This window comes from Polyodon spathula, chromosome 16 (assembly GCF_017654505.1).
Source record: "Polyodon spathula isolate WHYD16114869_AA chromosome 16, ASM1765450v1, whole genome shotgun sequence".
In the NCBI taxonomy this organism is placed as follows: Eukaryota; Metazoa; Chordata; class Actinopteri; order Acipenseriformes; family Polyodontidae; genus Polyodon; species Polyodon spathula.
In genome coordinates, this window is record NC_054549.1 from 4937348 (window position 1) to 4958563 (window position 21216).

The following is a 21216-nucleotide window of genomic DNA, read 5'->3' on the forward strand; positions in this document are numbered from 1 at the left end:
CCCCCCCCCCCCCCCCCCCCCCATGACCATATCAGGGACTTCTCATTAAGAGAACTAGTGGAAACGAATTGAACGCCATCAGCTGTTCTCTGTCGCCCAGGTGTTCAATGTAACATTTCAAATCTTTATTCAAGGGTTTTTGGAAGCGCTTTCGATGGCTTTGTGAACATTTTGAGAAGTAATTACAAAGTAACATTATGGCAAAGGCAATTTCCATGTAATTACACCCTTTTTCCCCCAGGAGTTGCGAGACCAGGACGTGTTTACAGTCACACGGTTATTACATGGGTATGAGTGCTAGCCTGTAGTCTAATGTGCTACTGAGCTTGTATGCTTAATATTTTATTTTGTATAATTCAATAAAATACGACTTGTATGTTATATTATATATATATATAATCTATCAATATATATATAATCATATATATATATATATATATATATATATATATATATATATATATATATAGTATATTATAAATAATTCAACCTTTGAATTATACAAATTGTACTCCATTGCTCGTTTAACACTATCATTGGATATTAATTCTCGCCCCTTAAACACATCACAAGGGAAATTTGATTTCTCTGCATTTCAGAACTAGCCTTGTTCTCTCAACTCTGTTAGATTAAAACTGGATATCAAGAGATAAAAAGGCAATGTAATCTTTTAATGTGCCTTTGGTCTTATTCTATGTAGAGAGCGCACTTCAAGGTCTCTTTCCATTGTTACATTGGAAGGCATTTTAAAATGCAGAGGCCTACTGAATTTGCTCATGTGCTTTTCTACTTCGGTGCAGTAAACTGATCTATCGTTGTAGTTACGCAACATCGCCATCTGGTGGAACCTTGAAGTACTTCCCTTATAATGCCAAACCATATCACCCTAGCATTTAACGCTGCAGACTGCCATCCTTACATCTGCAGTATAGTCTTGACAGTCCAGTATGTTTACATCACACACACATACTGTGTAGCCAACTCGTAACTCTTCATATACAAAACTGACATTGTTACCATCTTAAGGTCTCTTATAATGCTCAGGCCCCGCAATAAAAGACGCGAAATCGATCTATTAATGGCATGAAATGATGGCGGTTGTAGAGGTCAGAGCTGCCAGCGCAATAATGAGATTCTTTTTATATCTCTGTGAGTGCACATCAAAATGTAATAGTTTTTTTTTTTTTTTCTAAAAAAACAAACAGCACTGTAGTATATTTTCAATACATGTAAAACATGTTCATATGTAAGAGATTGTATAGGCAACTCCTTACTATCTTTACACAAACATGGGGTGAAGATGAGGATAGAGGGAGCCCAGCTGGACAGGAGATGAGTTTATAGTGAGGAATGCTTAGATCTTACTGCACGATGCTGCATTAACCAATGTGCAGGACCATGTCAACCCCTAACCTAATAATATTTACAAGCAATCCTCTGGTTCTGTATCAAACGCTGGTACAAACGTACTGCTGGGAACATTTTCAAAACACACACTGAGAACGCGTGACCATGGTATACCAAAAGCTCTATGGATTGGAGACAACTCTGTTTAAGAAAACGGGACGCATGTTGATAAAGGGAATATAATACGCCCCCTAGCAGATCAGTTTTGATAAAAGAACTTTGAAATGGCAAGAATTTGTAACCCTTTCAGGTATGGCGACCCTTTATGGGAGACGGATAAAAAATGCGATTTTTCCCATATAAGCAAAGGGGGAGAAAAAAAGTTAAATATATTGCTGGGGTTACTGATGCAATTTGTGGGACTACCGAAGTGTAGGAGGCGTGATTCTGACTATTCCACCATAAACTATTCTTCAGACTTTGAACACTTGCGCAAAAGGTTGGTTAACGCTAGACGATCCCTAAAATACTTGAACAGAAGACCCTCCGGCTTGCTTATCAACAAGTGCACATCGCCAAAGAATCATACACTGGCTGAAAGAGTCCAAGTGGGCTGGACTGTTGGCTGGGGGAACTTGCAGTGGGTACAGCGCAGGATTTCACGGAGTGAAGATTTTAATTAGGCTGGGTAGACAAGCTGGCATCTGTTAATATGTACAATATCACTGCTTGGAGCAAAATCTCTCGCTTTTGTTACATTTTTCATTAGTATAAATCCAGTGTCATGTCAAGTGTTTTGTATCGGGTTCTCCTTGCAGGCCTGTTACTTGTTTTTCAAAATGCGAATGTATGTGGACGATTTCCTGGTGTTGTTTTTCCTTATACCGTATATGTGTTACTGCAATATATCATGCAGGTTAGACTACACATAAAAAAAAAAAAAAAAAAAGCTACAGGCAGGAACACAGCACCTTATTCTTCAGAACTGATCCGTGTTTATTTTATGGAGGGGGGGTTATGACCCAGGCCTGATTTTTGAGATGGAAAAAGTTGATATGGTTTCTTAAGTAATTTATAATGTCCTCCAGCATCCCACTGAAAAATGCTTGCTTAACCACATTATATATGTAATTATAAGATATGTATGCATTCTGCTCTGCATTTTCCCCCTTTAGCTGTTTTATTTAATTACGAGTGTGTTTATAAATTAATATTACAGCTCCCTTTGGTGCAATACCAAGCATTGATTTCAGCTCCACGTTATGATATGGGTTTATTCAGCCAGATTTAATAACTCACAAGACTATATGTCAGAAGCTTATTCATGTTATTTCTTTTTATCTTTGCATTTAGTTTTATTTTACTACGTGTTATTTCCTAGTTGTGAAAAACGTAGTTGTGGAATACGTAGGGCTCTAGTTACTTACCATTTCTCAGAACCACTCCCTGGTTTATTGTATAAGACTACGCAGTTTATACAGCTGACAGTAAAACACCCAGTTTGAACTACACTTTACTACTTAAGATACTTGGAGCCTCCTGTCAATATCCTTGGACTTCTTGAATGAAAGCTCTCTGTCTCTCCGTCTCTCTCTCCTGTCAGGTGCTGTTCTGGGAACGCAGGGTGAGATGGAGAATGTGAAGAGCTGGGAGGGTTCTAGGTGCTCCTTGAGCCAGGTAAAGGGGGTGCCGCTGCTGGAGCCCACCGTACAAAACTGGGCATTAGTGGAAAACTTCAGAGCACGGCCAGATGACCTGCTGATAGCCACATACCCCAAAGCAGGTGAGAGGAGGGGAATGAGGGTGGAGAGAGGGCAGGAGAGGACTACGAAGCAATGTGTCATGTGCTCATCAGTGCTACCCGCTCTATCCGCACAGGCACCACCTGGACTCAGGAGATTGTTGGGGAGCCGAGAGACCTCACCCAACTCACTGCGTCACTCCTTTACATTCAAAGAATAATAAATCTCATCAATTAACCCAAAAAATAAAGACTGTCCAATTTGAATCCTTGATCACCAAATGGTCCCAAAAAATTAAAATTAAAATGTCCAAAAAAATGTCCCCTGGCTTAAACTGTCCATGCACTATTCTCTGCTGGGGGCGCCAATTATCGTGTATCCTCAGCAACTGGCAACCTTTTCCTAACAGCAGGGGAAATGATAAGGTGATGGGAAGCAGCAGTTTAATCTACATCACTGTATCTTAAATAGTATCTGCAGATCTCTGTACTGAAGTAAGAAATCAAGCAAAAACTGACAGCTCAGGAAAAAAGGGGACCAGTGATAATGGTGCTGGTGCTAATATGAGGCTACACAATGGAATTGCAAGTCTTGGTTAGCTCTCCTAAATCTATGGGTCTTACTTACAAAGCTTTAAAACCAATCATTAGACAAAGCTTTATGATGATGCTTTGTAAAACCAATGTTGTTCCAGTGTGCTGTGGCTACTGGTACGACCACGTGAAGGGTTACTGGAGGGAGAAAGAGATGAAGAGGATTCTCTACCTGCTGTACGAGGACATGAAGAAGGTAGGAAGGGAGAGAGGGAGACTGTTTTTTGTGTCTGCCCAGTTCTTAAGGACTCTGCATTATACTTCCAAGGTTACCTTGTAGAACTGCCTTTGCATTACACATTGTTGGGAATAGTCTAGTGTGTTCTCATATAGAAAAGATGAAGTCCTTTAAATTCACTTGGTACTATGCTGACCTGTGCTGTAATAATTAGACATGACTACATTTCGGTAACAAATATGCTGTCAACCACCTCTCTGGAATTACTGTTAATGTTTCATATTTTCAATTTTGCCTCCAAATTAAAAGTCACTTGTTATCTGGATTTAAACCAACTTATTATGATGTTGTCTTTGTTGAAACAATAAAACTTTTTGGAACGTAACTCTATGGATCATACTTGCAATACATAATTCCAGTTTTTAATTCCAGTGTTTCATATTCATGAAATGCTGTTGTTTTTTATAAAGACTTATAACAGCGTGCACATGTATTAGAATACCTCATTGCTTTGATTTGTTGTGCATATGAAATCAAACCACTGGAACTGAAAATCTTGGAAAACTGTCAAAATAGGCAAATGAATGATTGTCTAACTTAAGTGATAACTTTAATAGGCCATACATCCAATTCATTTAAAATAGTATGAGAAAGGGACACATAGTCACACGTGGTCAAAATTGAAATTGTCGCACCCAGAGGTTTTCATGCAGGTAGGTATATAAAGGATATAAATGACAAATCTTTATGTGTTCTAATGAATTTGGTGTGTTATAAATAACTTCTTTAGCAGTTAGGTCATATGTTGCTCTCCATTTAGACAGCAGTGTTCATGATGCACTGATACGAGCTGTTGGGTTTGCTTGTCTTCTTGCTTTAGGGGAAGTGGGGGACTGGCAGAACCACTTTAGCCCTGAAGAGAGCAGGCTCTTCGACGAGCACTATGAGAAAATGATGTCTGGAACGTCCATACCATTCCGAACCCAACTCTGAGGGACTATCCACAAACACTACCACTTCAAACCCTGATCTGAGACCACTGTGAACCCCATTGAAAAAACCTTAGGGACCTTCCATAAACTCCACTCTAAACTCCCATCCACTTCCCTGATTTTCAGAAGCATGCTGAAATTCACAGATCAAATGTTATCTAAGATGCAACAGTGGGTGTATGGGGGGGGGTAATAATAAAGTTATATTCATTAATCAGGTATGTGCAGTAATAACTATCTTTTGTATGTTTTTATTGTATTACTACTCAGCTAAAAACAAAAACATTGGTTATTCTGCTCAGGCTACCCATAAATAAAGTACTGGCAGACCTTTGCATTGTGTTTTTATCCCATCAATATCTATCATTCTATCTCTATAGCTATCTATCGATAAACACAGAACTAAAGAAACACCCGCCAATAAGTTGTAAGGCAGCCAGGCACTGACTGTATTTGACAAAGCGCTTGAGCAGTCACTGAGAGAGGTGAGAGAAGTGTCCATTCTTAAACTATTTCAAAATAGATGCTAACTATAAACAAATCCAATCGATTGCTCTGTATTTACTGACGGGTGCAAAACCAATTACCCTTTGTACACTTTAACCCACTGAGTCACTCTGAGAAGACAAACTGAGACAGCTCCTGCAGTATGTGCTCATGTACACTAGGTGGCACCCGAAACCCGCTACTGTATTTGTAAAAAGGGAATAATACAATATTACTATAACATGCTGAATTTAGAAACACTGAAAGAAGCATAATAAATTCAATTTCAACGTCTTCATCCTAGTTGAAACATCTGTCGCTCAATTTACTAAAAATGTATCTTTGTATTTCTAAGTTCAGCACTGTTGAGTGTTGTATAGATATAAATCACATGCTTAATAATTACTGTAAGACCCACTTCTATTTAGATTTCACATATCCTGCAAGAGAAACTGAAGAGAGGCTGGGGGTCATGTTTGTACTAGTGCTGTCTGTTTACTACCTTCTTCCACAGTTCACATTCCAGAAAGCAAACATTGCTTCAGTTACTGTGCACTGTGTTTACCACAGGTACTGTAGTTTTATCTGTATGGACACCAGCTCCATCTCCACACTTCAAACTTGCTTGTCACTACACCTTACTGTGAGTTGCTAATATTTCAGCCCGTGTTGGGCCACTGCTGGGCTAATGTGGACATTTTTTGTGTTTGACAAGAAATACTCCCTGTCAAACACAAATAATAATACACTGCATTAGCTACCTGCATACAAAACACTCTGTGAACACATACATATTTCACAACATACTCTCAACTCCATTAAACCTTTTTTTAGTGTTTCTTACCTGAAACGTTCAGTATTTAAACAGCATACCCCAGTTCCCGCCATTTTGGGGGATTTTTATTTATTTATTTTTGGAAACAGTATTGCCGTATTCTTAACGGTGACGTGCACTTTGAACTAACCCCAAACTACAGTATTTCACAACATTTTACATACAATATACACTACACAATAATTTGAACTTTTTTTTTCCAAATTTTCTTTTCGTATTTAAATTGTCGAAACATTCAATTTTTGAACTACGCACCAAAAAATTATGAATTTAAGTCTCACAGAAAATAAATAAAGTACCAAAAGAAAACAAATTAAGAATCTTATAACTGAAATAATTATTTAGACAAATTAGTTACCTGTCGATCTCGCAGCTGCCACTTCTACAACAGTAATGAACTCTCCCAGTCAAATCACTAGGCTAAGATGTCAATCATGACGGTTGTCTATTATGATTGATGGAGTGGCCACGAAAAGGCGGGTACAGACAATCAGTGCTCGTTTTATCTTTTCCTTCAGCAGCTTACAATAAAAAATCTATAATGCAGCTTTATATATGCAATCAGATATTTTGCGTGTACAGTAGCTAAAGATAATCTGTTTGTTTAAAAGAAAATATGAAGAAAACGTTTGAGATATTTTCTTAACCGTCTTTCTTTTTTTATTTTTACTGAAAAAATACCTAATGAGCAGAAAATAGGTGGTTTATCTTCATCTTTGTCATTTATTTTTTTGTTTCAAATCAAATTTGATTACACAGAGTGGGGCCCTCACTGGCCCGTGCATCAGCCCAGCTATTGTGATTGTAAGCTGCCCACTCTGTGCCAACATGGGCCCAATGAGTACAATTCATGAAACATAAATGAATGTGTAATACAGTCAGTGCAAGCGTTATTGGGACCAAGGCATAATAGTTAGAAATGTTTTTTCTATGTATGTATTTATTTTTCAAATTATTAGACATGTAATAACGTTCACATTAACTAGTTTTGCATGCCTTTATAATTGTATAGTAACTGATTAGGGAGTAATATTCTCAAATGTTCTGTTTGTCTTTCGAGGCTCCTGGCTCCCAAATTACCATGTAAATCATCCTTCATTAAGGAAATGGACAAGTCGTTTAGCGCTTTTCAGTTGCCTATTCCTCTACAATCCAGCAATAATCAACTGCTGTTTGTGTTTTTGCAAGTGCTGTGATATTAATCAGGTACAGAAACATAAAAAATAACTGACAATATCCTTAATTCATCGTGCAGTTTGGTTCTGTACATACATAGGTAGTTTATCCAAACGTTAAATCCTCTATTATTTAGAAATGCTGAAGGAAACTTTGTAAATTCAATGAAAAGCATTTTCATTGTAAATCCATCTCAGTGATTATGTGAAAGAATTCTAGTCGAAAGAGAAATGTATGTGTGCATATATAATGCATCATTTTCTTAATTGCTAAATTTACACTATTTTTGGTTTCGTGTCCTAGGAGTAATATCTCCAGATGTATTGTTTCTGGCATCTTTAGGCTCAGTTTTCTTCACTGTCAAAAAATACCTGTCCTTCCACCCCTTGCTCTTTGACCCCTGGTCCTCACCCCTCACCCCTCGCCCCTCGCCCCTCGCCCCTCGCTCCTCTTAGGATTTCAAAAGTTACCACTGTTGAGTGTTTTCTAGTTATGAATGCTAATCTCCAGTATGTATAATTCTGGTGCATTTTATTTGTTCAGCTGCTAACGGTTGTAATCACTGTCATTATTAATGCAAAGCACACTGCCCTGCTCACATACATCGCAGCCTGTCACGTGCTTGGGGGCTAAACAGAGGCTGCAGTTCTTTAACAAAGAAAACAGACACTGTCGCCCACAGCACAAAGAAAACAAGCCACAGCTCTACACTGTGATTGGCTGCAGCGAGGAGATTCAGTTCTGCAACTGACTTAATGGCTTAGGAATAACTGGAACCACAATACAAATAGAGCTACTAGAAAAAAAGCATGATAAACTATTCTAAGGTGCAGTATAGAGAGTTTGGTATAGGAAAGTATAATGTGAAATGAATTGCTTTAGTGATCATCAGGCACTGATCATTTTGCATAGAACAAACATTAATATATTGGATTTCATTGCATGCAGAATTCATTCAGTACACCATTTTCTAATGACGTACAAATAGAAAAACACAATTGAATATTACATTTAAAACAAGACAGGAATTTATAAAGCTGGAATGTTTGTCATACAGTAAATGCAGTGGTTAAGTTTGCAATAGTAGGTTATGTGTAACTATCAACAGCAAACTTATAAAGGAGATATCTGGATAAGAAAGTTCTGTACTTTGCATCCACTGCAGTTCCACCAGCCAGTGATTTACAATGACAGTGAAGACACTATAGCTACACAACAGGTGTGTCAATGTGTTTGTGGGTGTGTTTGAAATCAAGCTTTGATAGGTGGTTGTTTTTGGAGAGTTTCCAAAAACTCTTTGCTTCCAGCTGTCTCAATTTGAGGTCTGGTCACCCTTGGCTGTTTTTTCCATTCTCTCCCAGCACCCCATTCCCAATTACACTCCCCACCCGTGACTTTCCACCCAGAAAGAGAGGCTGTGTCTGGAACAGAAGCTGATTGGCTGAGGGGGGGCGGGGCTTCCATGCTGGAACGAAGACTGAAAGATAACACCCGCTGTAGGATTGAAGCTTACTGTCAGGGGTCTGGACAGTGTAGAAGGACTAGATGGAAGGAAAGCATGAGAACGGAAAGCTTTGCTGCGGCTCTCCCAGTTGAATATTTGATTGATGAACTCTGAGAAACTAGTACAGGACAGTACTGGAGAGAAGTGCTCCTATGACAGTAGTTTACCAGAACAAGAAGGGAATGAGACTCTGTACTGCAGCTGACTGGGCACAGTGGCATCAAGAAGTGTTCTCTAGACACTTTGTCTACTTGAAGAATAAGGAACTCTACACAACGTTTGCCTGTTCTCTCTTGTTTTTGTTTTTAAGGAACTTGCAGTAAAACAAACATTGCTGCTGGTGTTCCTTATCAGCTTGTTATTTGCTGACTTGAAACCTTGCCATCAACCTGCAAGGTGAGAGAACGGTACCTATGAAAAGCTGAAGGAGACCCAGTGCATTGTGGGCCTCTGGCACAAATTATTATTCATATTCATCACCATCACTTGCGTGATCACTTGCAGAGCACTTTAAAGACCAGCTTGACTGACTTCAGTAACTTTCAGATACAATGCACTATACTTTTATGTTTGTCTCTGCACTAGAGAACTCCCTTATCCACTAACACTGATCATTCATTGAGGACTTGCTGATTTACCCTATCTACCTCCTGCATCTCTCCAGGAAGACTTTGCTGGCAAGCAGAATGCTGCAACATTCCTCAGAAGCGGGACTGGTTACCCTGCCCCGCACCCTGGCTATCTGGCCCCCTCTAGACTTTGCGTTGGGTGCTGCAGCTTGCTGTGGGGCCTGTGTGTTCACCAACCCTCTGGAGGTGGTGAAGACCAGACTGCAGCTCCAGGGCGAGCTCAGGGTGCGTGGCTCCTATCAGAGGCACTACCACGGCGTCCTGCAGGCTCTCTGGGCTGTTTCCAGGGCCGACGGACTGCGCGGTCTCCAGAAGGGGCTCTCCGTGGGCCTGCTCTACCAGGGCGTGATGAATGGAGTCCGACTCGGCTTCTACTCCTACTCTGAGGCTTCAGGTTTCACTAGGGCCCCTGGGGGCAGTCTACTTGCTGGGGCCGCTGCTGGGGCGCTGGGGGCCTTTGTAGCCAGCCCTGCCTACCTGGTGAGTGCCACACATCATGCTTTAGACTTACCAGTCTATTTACCAGCCTCAGCCTTGTACCAGCATAGCTGCCCTTGTGGTACTGCTTTGCCATAGTAACATATTGTAACATGTTATTGTCCTGTAACATTACCAGCAGATTAGGAGGCATGGCTGTGTTGTACACATTTACAACAGGCAGACTTTAGCACATGATAGCAAGTTCACTTTGGCTCTAATGATTAAGCCACACAGGTTTACTTTGTAGCTGAGACAGCAGAATGGCATTGCAAAGTATATGATCTGTGTTTAACAAACCCCCCCTTCCCTTCCTCTAACATATCAATTAATTCATTAAACAAATCCAGCTTTTCAGAAACACCTTAATATTGGACCCCACTGACACAGCTATTTAAAGATTGTTTTTCCAAGTGCGTAAGATATGATATTCATGAAAGATATTCACGAAACTGTTCCAGACAGTTTAGAGCTACAGTTTGCTGCAAGAAATTTCTTTTCTGACCCACTTATTCAGTGAAGTTTGATGACGAAGTTACTAAATGCCCTGTAATTCGGGGATTTTCTTCTTATTCAAGATCAACAACATGCAGCTGTCTGCAGTGCACGCACAGTGTTCATGTTGTTGGATTATGCCATACAAGAATGAGAGCCAGTCTATTTATGAGCCTCTGATATTTCACAGCTCTGTTTACAGCATGGGTGAATCTGTGTCAGAGTGAATTACTTAATGAGCACACTGTAGAAAGCTACAGGGCATGCCCTACTTTGAATACTAGTCTTGTTTATATGAACTGTAAATACCGTTGTATACTAGGAAATAGCATTTATACTTTTACCAGGAGCTTATGAATAGGACACTTTATATATCTTGTATCAGAATCAGATTTGAATGTAGCATTTACTGTGGTGTGTAAATTCCATGTTAATGATCCAAATTGAGGACTTGAAAGTCATTAAGAGAACTTGAAATATAGTATTATTTTTTTCAAATTATATTTGACTGACGATAATGATTCTCGCAGATTAAACCATGTAAAATCAGAATATACGTCTAACCTCTACAACCTTCTGACAGCCTAAAACTGTTATAAAAAGGAACTGCAAATGTGATGTCAGCAAAATTGGCTTTAAAAAGAAGGTTCTAAAATAACATTTCTTAAAATAGTCTTGAAGTTTTTGTGAATAGGGCCCTTTATCCCTTAGCAAAGTTTACCACAGTATTTCTGAACACATTTTTGCAGTTTTCCTATGCTTTCCCCGTGGTTATTCTCTGCATTTATATGCTTTACCATACCTTGCTATACTTTACCCATGCATTACCATGCTTTCAGTATGCTTTACTACACTTTGCTATGCTTTTACTATGGGAAACGTTTAGAAGTGATCCCACATACAGAAAATAACCCTATCAATGATAACCTTGTGTTTCAGGTGAAGACGCAACTTCAGGCCCAGACAGTGGCAGCCATCGCCGTGGGGCATCAGCACAACCACCTGGTAGGAGAAGGAGCCGGGCAGTGCCAAACGGGTTCACACAGAGGGGGGGCAGGCAGGAGAGAGGCACCCCTTTTACATACAAACACCCACAGAGAGGCACCCCTTTTACACACAAACACCCGCACACAACTCTCACGCTGTGGCCAAAACTTTTGCACCACCCTAGAGAATGAATTCATCTTGCTGCATAAAATCGAATGAAACCTGCTGATAATGTCATGTTCACGTATTGAATTACACACCTCTTTGTTGTTTTCCATATACATAAGGAAAAATATGACATTTTGAAATCTAACATGAAATGCTGTACTGCTAATATGGCTTCCGGTAGATTTTTGCGATAGTATTTTGTTTAATTGTGTCTCAATCCTAAAATTCTATGTGATGCATAACATTTGGCCACAGCTGTATGCCAATCAAAACATCAGGACATTCCAGCATGTCTCTTTTTTGCAAGTGTCATTTTATGCATTGTAGACTGCCAACTGACAAAACTTCTAGACGTCTGCATTCAGTAGGTCAGTATGTACAGCTGACCCTGTATCTTATGGTTTGAGAGTGCCTTCTCATTCCACACTGTGGGTAGACAGCTTTGTTGTCCTCTTGTCCACACAACGTATACCACAAGAGACAAGGTCAACTTACATAATAGTGTCTTCTATAGAGGCATGGAGTATCTTGATAACAATAAATGCAGGCTTGACTTTTATTTATTTATTAATCCTTTAACTAGGAACAAACCCACTGAGAGAGGTCTCTTTTATAGAGTGTCCTAGCAAGAAGTGCAGGAGCAGACAGCAGTCCTTTCACATCCCTGAAAATAACATCGATCTAAAAGACAGTCTCATCAGACACTGAATCTGAAACATTTACATTACGATAATTCTCTGAACCTACTCATTCAAATAAATGCAGATACATTTGGATTATTTATCTGATGCACTATCTACTGTGGTCCTGACTTATTCCATGCCATAGGAGGCGCTGTAACTAACTACTGATCAGCCAACACAGGACCTTCTCCAAGGCACTTGATAAATAAGTGTAAGGCTAGATTGTAAACTATACTTGGGTATACCTGTAACATCGAGCCTAGGTAACAGAGCTGTATCTTTAATTCAATTTGAACTTGGGAATCAAGCAGTGCTGCAGCTTATTGGAGCTTCACATAGATATGTTTACTGGACCCAGAATGATTCAGCACATCTGGTGTAGATGGTAAAAAGCGCATGTGTGTGTGACTAACCCTGCAAGGCAAGCTTGTAAGTGTTCTACCCACACACTGTTCCTGGAATGGCAGCCTTTACTAGGCAGGGTCAGAGCTGGAACTGTGGATAGGGACATAACCAAGTCCTTCCATGCAGCGAAAGGGTTGAGTGTCCCAGTTATTGTGATAGCCCAGTTGCTGACGAATGCATAGTCAGATGTTTATTCACAGTCCCCAGCTTCCCAGAACTGCCCTGACAGTTCCTGCTTGCTGCACGTACCCTGTTGTGAAACTGTAGCCCAGCCATTGAGAGGGAGGGAGAGGTGTGGGAAACTCCAACAATCAGAAACAGCTGCACTTTGTGCAGAGTGTTCTGCCTGGATACACAGCTTCAATGGGAATGGAATCTCACACAGCTGACCCTTGGAATGTTGGGGGAGAATTCTTTCTACTTCCAAGGTGTTAAACTTTCCTGATTGTTCTGCAATCTGAACACTGGGATCCGGGGAACACTCTAGGAAAAGCAGAAAAACTCAAATGCAAATCCTGAGTCAAACTAAATTGAAATCAGCAGTAGCCCGTCCTTCAGTGAAGAAAAAAAAAACACCCCTTTTTAAAATGAATTAAAACCATTCAGGAACGCACTCAACCTCCAGAACAAAATGTCTGAGTTTTTTATATCCGGTTTGGTAGCTTTATTGAGTGGGTTTTTTCATGTCTGATGATGGTTTTGAGTGTGCTTTGGGAATCTAGCCCTGCGTGTGCTCTGATATGGTCCTGCAGTAGATTAGTTGTGTGCAGTGCCACTGCGGATCATTTGGCATGCCCTGCCCCTGGCATCTTTGCACACAAGCGCTTGGGATCATCAACACTTCCAGTGTATTTTAACCTGGTTGTGTAAAAGACAGATTGATTTCTGTTCAGGGGGCAGAACCAGTGACCTCAGCGTTTGGTTTGTTTGCAGTCTGGCCGAGGTCCTGTATTGAATTGCAGGGTTTTTGTTTTTTTTAAACATGGTTACTCAGTATGAACAGAACAATCTTGCTGGGAAATCGTTGAGTGTTTTTGTGCCGTTTCTCAAGGGTGGTCATTTGAGCCAGCCTCAGCTGTCATCACCTCTCATCATTGTTTAGTCATGTAGACCAACATTACATTGAAGAGACTTGAGGATTGCAATATGGAATATATTGAGTTAAAGAACATTCTTTCTTTCTTACACTTCCTAGACCATTTCACCTGGAGAGTGAAAGTCCCACACTTCCTCAAAGCCATTACCCAACCAGCTGCTTCCCTTATTAAAGCCAGCAACTTTGACACTGGAAAAATATTTACCATGCTTCCCAGGCTCTACCATGCCTCTCTGTACAGCAGTTTTATTAGGGGTGTTATTGACATTGTGTCAGTAAATGTTAACGTGAAGCTCAGGGAGACAGACTCTTTAGACACTAACACAGTCTGCAGTGTTCTAAGTATTGGCGCACTTGGCAGAAGGCTGGATATTTGTTGCGTATTTGGTGAAGGCAGGTGGTGAGAGAGTGGCATGTCCGCACATCAAAAGATAGGACTGTGACAGGCTCTCCACTGTCAGGTCAGGATCGCTGGTGCAAAACGCATTTCAAACTTGTTCTATTACAGGCCATGCTTGGCGTCAACGTGCATTTGTGCAATTCGTCATTATCTTCAATGTCGCTTCCTTCCCATAACCTCGTGCCTCTGTCTTCCCCAGGGCGTGTCCAGTGCCTTTGTAAGTATCTACAGGGCGCAGGGGATCGTAGGGCTGTGGCGTGGGGTGAATGGAGCCGTGCCTCGGGTGATGGTTGGCTCAGCTGTCCAGCTCGCCACCTTTTCCAGTGCCAAGGAATGGGTCGTCAGCCAGCAGGTGAGTCCAACGAACCGAGCAAAGACGGGCTCATAAAGTGACCGCAATCCTGGGCTGTGAAAGACTGCTTTAAACCTCCGTCAATGGGAGTGTCAGCACCATCACAATGACAGACCGTCACAAACCTCCAACCCTTATCCGCAAAGCAGAACTCATCAAGTACAGCTATGGCCAAAGGTTTTGCATCACCATAATTAACACAGTTGGCTTCATAGTCAAATGAAACCTGCTGAATAATGTTACGTTAACATATTGAATTGCATATGCTTTGTAGCTTTCCATAAACTTAACAAAAAACTGAAAAAATTGAAAAAGGTGACATTTCGAAAATCTGAAACATTACTACTATTGTGGCTTCCAGTAGACTTTTGCAATATCATGTTGTGGTTTCTTTGATTACATGATGTTAAATAAAATATCTAAATTATGTTCATTTAGTTTTTTATGTTATGTCTCAATTCTAAAATCTAAGTGATGCAAAACATTTGGCCATAGCTGTACTTGTGTGATGGCTTTGCTTAGTCCAGTTTGAGTACTTAAAAAAAGAAATTGCTGATTTGCGTCATACAAAATGCAAATGGGAAAAATGGTCTGAGCTCAAAGAAAAATGCAAAGTGTGATTGCTTTACATTAGCAGTATATTACCCTGAAGAAACCCCTGCAGAGCCATGAGCAGACGTGGCTTTCTCGTGTCCTAGCTGTGTTTACTGCACAGTCACCTGTTTGCTTGTTGTGTTCTTGTTCTCAGTGGTATAAACAAGACAGCTGGCTGGAGGCTCTTAATGCAGCCATGCTGAGCGGGGTTGCCGTGGCGATCGCCATGACCCCCTTCGATGTCATCAGTACGCGACTCTACAATCAGCCGGTGGACAAGTTGGGCAGGGTGGGTATCAGCAGCACCCTCTCCTCTCCCCTTTCAATTCATATCATTTACTGTACTGCACACAGACATGTGCAGGGCTTGAAACTAGCAGAGCCATGACCCAGTCCTGGATTCCACTACTGCTCTCAATCAGGGATACTGTTTCAATGATCAGGGGGCTAATGGTAAATGAATTGCTCCTTCTCTTATAGCACAGTGAACAGCTCCCATTAGTAACCCTACAGCCTCAGGTGGGACTTGTTCATGCTGTGGTAAGTGGATCAATTGGGAACACATTTACCAGGGTCTGATTGGTTCAAACTTCTCCCTCATCTGGTCATTTAGTAATATATCTATACAAGGAACGTTGTGAGACCCAGGACTGAGGGCAGGGTTAGTGTGAGTTTCAAACCCTGTATGTAATAGGAAACGTTATTCCAAATACTATGCTCACTATACTGGTATATTATTGGCTGTGCAATTGACCTTAGATGGTACAGTCAGGGCTTGCTTTATATACATATCAACATAGTTTCAAAACTGAATATGCCACAAGCACACGATTCAATGATAAGCAAGTTTGGGGTCAATCCCTTTTTTTCAGTTCCAATTCCAATTCCAATTTTTCAAAAAAGTTCTCAATTCCAATTCCAAGTCCTTTTTCAAATCAATTCTCAATTCCAATTCCAAGTCCTTTGAAGGACTTGATATTGGAATTGATATTTTAGAGACATCATAATTGTTGTGATTGTTCAGCTGCTTTCATTTGAAGCCAATTTAATTGATTAACAGTCGCTTCGATGTATGCAATATGTTGCCACTGTGAGGTCATTTTAACAGCATACTGCTAATTGCAATGTTAATCAATGATGATGAGTTGGAATTGATTAATAGAGAATGGGTATCGGAATTGACCCGACCCTAATGATAAGCACATAGAAACGAAGTCACCCTCCTCTCTCTCCCTCCCTCTCTCTTTCTTCACACAGGGCCAGCTCTACAGGGGGTTCCTTGACTGCTTTGTGAGGGTGTCCAGGAAGGAGGGTCTTGTGGGGCTCTACAAAGGAATGGGGCCCTCCTTCGTGAGACTGGGTCCCCACACCGTAATCAGCATGCTCCTGTGGGACCTGCTGCGGCACACAGCCTTCCAATACGAGGGCTGAGGGAGCGGGACTGGGAGCAGCAGGGTGCGGAGTTAATCACTGCACAATTCCAGGGAGGGCGTGGCTAAGATACCTGAAGGGGAGGAGCTTGTTACTAGTAATACCAGAGTGGGTGGAGCTGTTGCTGTGGGGGGGGGGGGGGACTAAAAAGGAGAGGTACTTTACAATCAGCCAATAGCTGATGAGCCCCTGAACTCAAAGTTAGATCTGTAGTTATTTCCGGTACCAGAAACACCATCTGAAAACAAGGAGATCTGTGGAACTTGTTGTAGATTCTTTATCCATCTGCTGTTGAGAGTAGAGGCAGGAGAGTGACTGCTTCTTGCCTCACAGCATTACAGAGTGGCAACTGTATCTCCACAACAATCAGGGAAGATGTGAAAATGAAAGGTAATGAAACGGGCAGTGTTCAAGTGATTTTAGACGAGGGGGGTCGTGGTTGCTATAAACAGCTATAAACAGTGTTTACACAGAATAGACTTGGTGGAGAGACTGTCCTTCAGGGGAATACTTTAATCTGTCGCTTTTTTTCTGTTTTTTACTTGGCTGAACGTAAACTGGATGACTAAAGACTGTAATAAATAAATGATGTCGACACATACAGACTCGTCTCTTTCTTTGGGGCTGTGATTCAAAGGAACTCGGAGGTTATTCTCAGCAGTCTGGCGCTCTGACGCAACTGTGAGGGTCAGCCATCAATCACCAGCATTAAAGTGCGCACGTTTACTTATTGCAAGCGGCTGCCCCCTTGTGGTACATGGTGAGATTGCAATTCTGTAAAAAATACCAAGCATATACTAGCACCGTAGCCTAATCAGTCTGAAAAGATTTCCCAACGCCGAGGCTTCACAATCATCCTGATAGTCTCCCGTCTGACAGGTACATAATCTCCATTCTGCTGGTAGCACACGCGGCTAGGCAGACATGCTGACCTTTGAATCGGAAACTCAAACACAACTGCAGCAACGACTCTGATTGAATCATACTCGTTTCATTTAAAGTGTGCTCTGTCGTCGGAATTTACAGGGGCTTTGTAAGAAAATGTTCTCTTTCATTCGGTCTTGGCTCCCGGGCTTGCCCAGTCTCCAATGGAGTATTCTCAGTATGAACCCCATCGACAGCGTTCTGCAAGGTAAGACCTCGCTGGAGCCGCGCTCTGATCCATATCGTTTGTATCTAGGATGGCTCATTATTATTTACATGCCAGTGAACTCAATGTTTGCTTTTTCCGTTCCCCGTGTTTCAGGTTGACCGGAGCCTGCGGTATCTCAGTCCTGTGTAATTTAATGAGAGTTTACTAAGAGTTCATTAAGTGCTTGAAGTTCAAACGAAACCACTACAAATATTTAAACAGAGAAAGAGACGCGTGTGCGACCACTGCTTCTAGAATAATTAACATCCCTTCTAGTTTTGGTTCGGTTTCCATACAGAAAACAAAACTACAGCACTGATGTGTTTTTAAATGGCTCCACCTGGTGGTAATTCCAGCAACGGACAGCACTGCTCAGAGCTGGTAGTTTACTGGTTTTCAAATGGTAATGCAGGTTCAAGAAAGAAACAAAAAAAAAAAAAGTGAATTCGAGATCTAATTTTTTAATATAGTGTTCCCTATCCAACTAGAAAAGAGCTAGAAACACTGTAAAATATACTGCTTTATTGATCATTGATACTTAGATTAAAAAAAAATTCAAACATTTGAAGGCATTTTATAAAATTTTGTAAAGCACATTAGCTGTTCTTGCATTGCACACACTCAATAACCCAGCAGGGTATCCTGGGAGAGCATGCCCCTCACCAGGGCAGTGCTGAGTCCTGTAGGGTAGACCGGTCTGAGAATGTTGACAGGGATGCTGGCTGTGCTGTTTCAGTGATCCTGAGCAGTTCAGTGCACAGAGGGAACGGCTTCGCTCTCCTCGCTTCTTCACGGAGACCCTGCACCTCTGCGTTCTGTCGAGCATCCTGTCTGTGGTGGGGGCGCGGGTGGGGGCTCTGGTGGTCCTCGAGCTCTCTCTCAGGGCCGTGTCTACGATGCTGTCCACTAGGAAGGTAAGGGGGTCCAGGGCTGGCGAGGCTGCAATACCTGCGGACCAACATGAAGGAGAACTGCATCTCATTATGTTGTTGTGTTTTCCAGGGCAGTCAGAACATCCAGTTGTTCCTGCTCTGCCAATACTCCCTGGGCTGTACACTGACCAGCAGTTTGAGCTTCCTCCAGGAGGGGGTGCCCCACCGCACGCTCAGCCTGCTCCTCTGTGCCGGGCTGGCAGGGCTGCTCATGTGGCACACCCAGGCTCTGGTGCGGCGTTACTGCGGGGTCTGCATCCCCCTGCTCAGCTGCTGGCACGACATCCCTGCCCTCCTCACCACCGCGCTCAAGATCACCTTCACCGTGGCTGGCATGGCCGCTGTCTACCTCATCAACAAGGACTTCCTGTCCACCTCCGAGGCTGTGCGCTTCTGGACTCCACTGACCATCTGCTACACGCTGCTGGTCGTCTACATGCAAGGTGGGGCTGCTGCTGCCACACAGGCTGAGTGCTTGTCTTTATCAGCCCACCTGTTTGCAGTGTATTCAGTAACAGTACAGTGAATGAAGGCACTTTTATCTACTGCAGGGCAGGCTTATTATAGTGATAAGGGATGGAAATAAGGCTCAGATTGCATAGCAGTTTGATCCATTTCTAGTTTTACTGGGAGTTTAACAAGACACACCTGAGCTAATCAGGCTTGTATTAAAACCTGGACTGGGGTGACACTGCTATGCAATAGGAGTAATATTTCCATCCCTGTAGCAGAGAGCTTGCATGCTCATATGCATGCCACACTGTGGAGACATAGATCTAGAGAAGCACTGATTCAGTAGGGGTGAAACTGGGTAGGATGTTTATTCTGCTCGAATGAACATAGCCGTTTCATGTTCGAATATTATTTTATTCTGTCTAAATGAATATTCTTGCATTTTGAATTAGCTGGAAACCTTACAGTAGAATTAGTTTAAAAAAGAAAATCTCTTGGGAGTAAAATAGACCTGTTACCCCATCAAGTGATGATATAAAGAAAGGAGAGGAACACTCTTCTATGAAGTAGTATGCATAGGGTTACCACATGACTCAATGCACATTAGAACAGCTTGGGTCAGTTCTTTTCAACTGACATCCCAATGCATTCTGGTAAGCGTTCACCTGCTGTGAAAGGTACCTGAGACAGGTAACACGGACCGGAATGCATGAGTTGAAAAGCCTGAAACAGTCCCCAAGCTGTCCCAGTGTACGTGGAGTGAGATGGTTCTCCTAGTCGCAGCATCCCCAGCTCACTGAGTAACGCTCTGTGCTGTTTGTATCGCGTGTCTCAGAGGAGCAGCAGCAGAACCCCAGTGAGCAGATGGCTCTCCAGACGGTGATTGTGCGCATGGGCAGTCTGCTCATCCTCATGCTGACTGTGGGGAAGTGGCTGGATGTGCTGCTGTGGTGTCTGCTGCGGGCCAGGGCCATGCTGGAGGTGTGCCGGAGCCAGGTAACCACAGGGGGGAGCCCAGGGCAATACAGGAATACACAGACAGGAATACAACAATACTGGAATACACAGACATACAGGGGCTATTCAAAACTGAATAGGGTAGTTCAGCCGTGACACGACTGCGAAATTAAAGATGAAAGCGCCATCAAAAAGAAGAGCGTTTGCACATGCGATTGTACCAATGGATGGGAGGTTTTTTGTCTTTCTTTCAGCAATCAGTAACTGTGCCTGTTTTGTTTCCCTGCCATTATAAAGGCGGGTACAGATTGTGAATCAATCCAACTAATTCTAGCTTTCATAGAGAGATCTGTACAATGTGTAGAAACAGTACGAGCTGCATAGCAGTAGTCACTCTGTAAATAAGTGAATGTTTTAAACAGGGTTCCTCCCCCCCCTGTGTGTGTCTGTGTTTCAGGACTGCTCTGATTCTGAGGGAGTCTACAGGAGAGGGACTGAACGATGGAGTTCAAACAAAGGGTCACCCAGAGGTCATTCACCCCCAAGTCCCATTGAGGCCAGCAGCTGATATGAGCACACCAGAGAGGGACAGGGACACCCCTAAAATGAGCTGACATACAGAATAGCTCGCAAGCTACAGCAAACAACCATGTGTGTAAAAAAAAAAAAAAAAAAAAAAAAAAAAGTAAAAAGGAAGAACAGAGGAATATTTTTTTTAATTCAATCTATTGCGTGGCACGAGCAGAAGCAGTGTGTATATGAAGGTGTTTGCATTCACTGTGCAGATTGAGGTCATAATTTGCAGTTTGGTATAAATATTTTGTATATATTCTGAATCATAGTGTGCCACAGCATGTCTGTCTCTCAGGTAATGGATTTGTCATTGATAATACCGTGCCACCAAAATGATTCAGTTACCCTAAGTTCTAATAATCAAACTCTTATACAGTATTGTATGTTAATGTACAATTGTGTAAAAAAAAAAATCTTTCAAGCTAGAGCCTTCTCCGTGAAGAAATAATTCCTTATTAAAGTGTAATACATTTTTATTGGACATTATGTGTTCTGTTACGCCCAGAGTTCTACCAGTAATCAGCTGCAGCTCAGTTTGGGCGACAGCGCTATACTGAGATGTGTCCAGCAGAGGGCTGCGCTGTGGGAAGGATCTGCTG

The 21216-nt window shown here is 41.9% G+C and overlaps 3 protein-coding genes across 4 annotated transcripts; all 3 read left to right on the top strand.

Annotated features, from left to right (window-relative positions):
• Positions 1 to 555: 555 nt before the first annotated feature.
• On the top strand, positions 556 to 4327 carry LOC121328656 (cytosolic sulfotransferase 3-like). Its single transcript, XM_041273561.1, has 2 exons — positions 556 to 3130; positions 3784 to 4327. The coding sequence occupies exons 1-2, from the start codon at positions 2977 to 2979 to the stop codon at positions 3960 to 3962; spliced, it is 333 nt and encodes a 110-aa protein (XP_041129495.1). The 5' UTR covers positions 556 to 2976; the 3' UTR covers positions 3963 to 4327.
• A 4512-nt stretch (positions 4328 to 8839) lies between these two features.
• On the top strand, positions 8840 to 17169 carry LOC121328464 (solute carrier family 25 member 34-like). The gene is made up of 5 exons (XM_041273146.1): positions 8840 to 9962; positions 11394 to 11459; positions 14393 to 14545; positions 15294 to 15428; positions 16397 to 17169. Exons 1-5 carry the CDS (start codon positions 9540 to 9542, stop codon positions 16568 to 16570), a joined length of 951 nt encoding a protein of 316 aa, XP_041129080.1. The 5' UTR covers positions 8840 to 9539; the 3' UTR covers positions 16571 to 17169.
• A 99-nt stretch (positions 17170 to 17268) lies between these two features.
• Positions 17269 to 20595, top strand: LOC121328465 (transmembrane protein 82-like). Of its 2 annotated transcripts, none has more exons than XM_041273148.1 (4): positions 17269 to 17702; positions 18439 to 18616; positions 18705 to 19077; positions 20502 to 20595. In XM_041273148.1, exons 1-4 carry the CDS (start codon positions 17659 to 17661, stop codon positions 20510 to 20512), a joined length of 606 nt encoding a protein of 201 aa, XP_041129082.1. In that variant the 5' UTR covers positions 17269 to 17658; the 3' UTR covers positions 20513 to 20595. The 2 variants fall into 2 exon arrangements, with proteins under 2 accessions (XP_041129082.1, XP_041129081.1); XM_041273147.1 differs by lacking the exon at positions 20502 to 20595 and adding an exon at positions 19923 to 20493.
• The last annotated feature ends 621 nt before the right edge of the window (positions 20596 to 21216 follow it).

Coding starts and splice junctions, on each gene's coding strand:
- LOC121328465 (XM_041273147.1), top strand. CDS start 17,659: ATGGAGTATTCTCAGTATGAACCCCATCGACAGCGTTCTGCAAG. Junction 18,617..18,704: donor CGATGCTGTCCACTAGGAAG/GTAAGGGGGTCC, acceptor TGTGTTTTCCAG/GGCAGTCAGAACATCCAGTT. Junction 19,078..19,922: donor GCTGGTCGTCTACATGCAAG/GTGGGGCTGCTG, acceptor CGCGTGTCTCAG/AGGAGCAGCAGCAGAACCCC.
- LOC121328464 (XM_041273146.1), top strand. CDS start 9,540: ATGCTGCAACATTCCTCAGAAGCGGGACTGGTTACCCTGCCCCGCACC. Junction 9,963..11,393: donor TAGCCAGCCCTGCCTACCTG/GTGAGTGCCACA, acceptor CTTGTGTTTCAG/GTGAAGACGCAACTTCAGGC. Junction 11,460..14,392: donor GGCATCAGCACAACCACCTG/GTAGGAGAAGGA, acceptor TGTCTTCCCCAG/GGCGTGTCCAGTGCCTTTGT.
- LOC121328656 (XM_041273561.1), top strand. CDS start 2,977: ATGGAGAATGTGAAGAGCTGGGAGGGTTCTAGGTGCTCCTTGAGCCAG. Junction 3,131..3,783: donor AGCCACATACCCCAAAGCAG/GTGAGAGGAGGG, acceptor ATGTTGTTCCAG/TGTGCTGTGGCTACTGGTAC.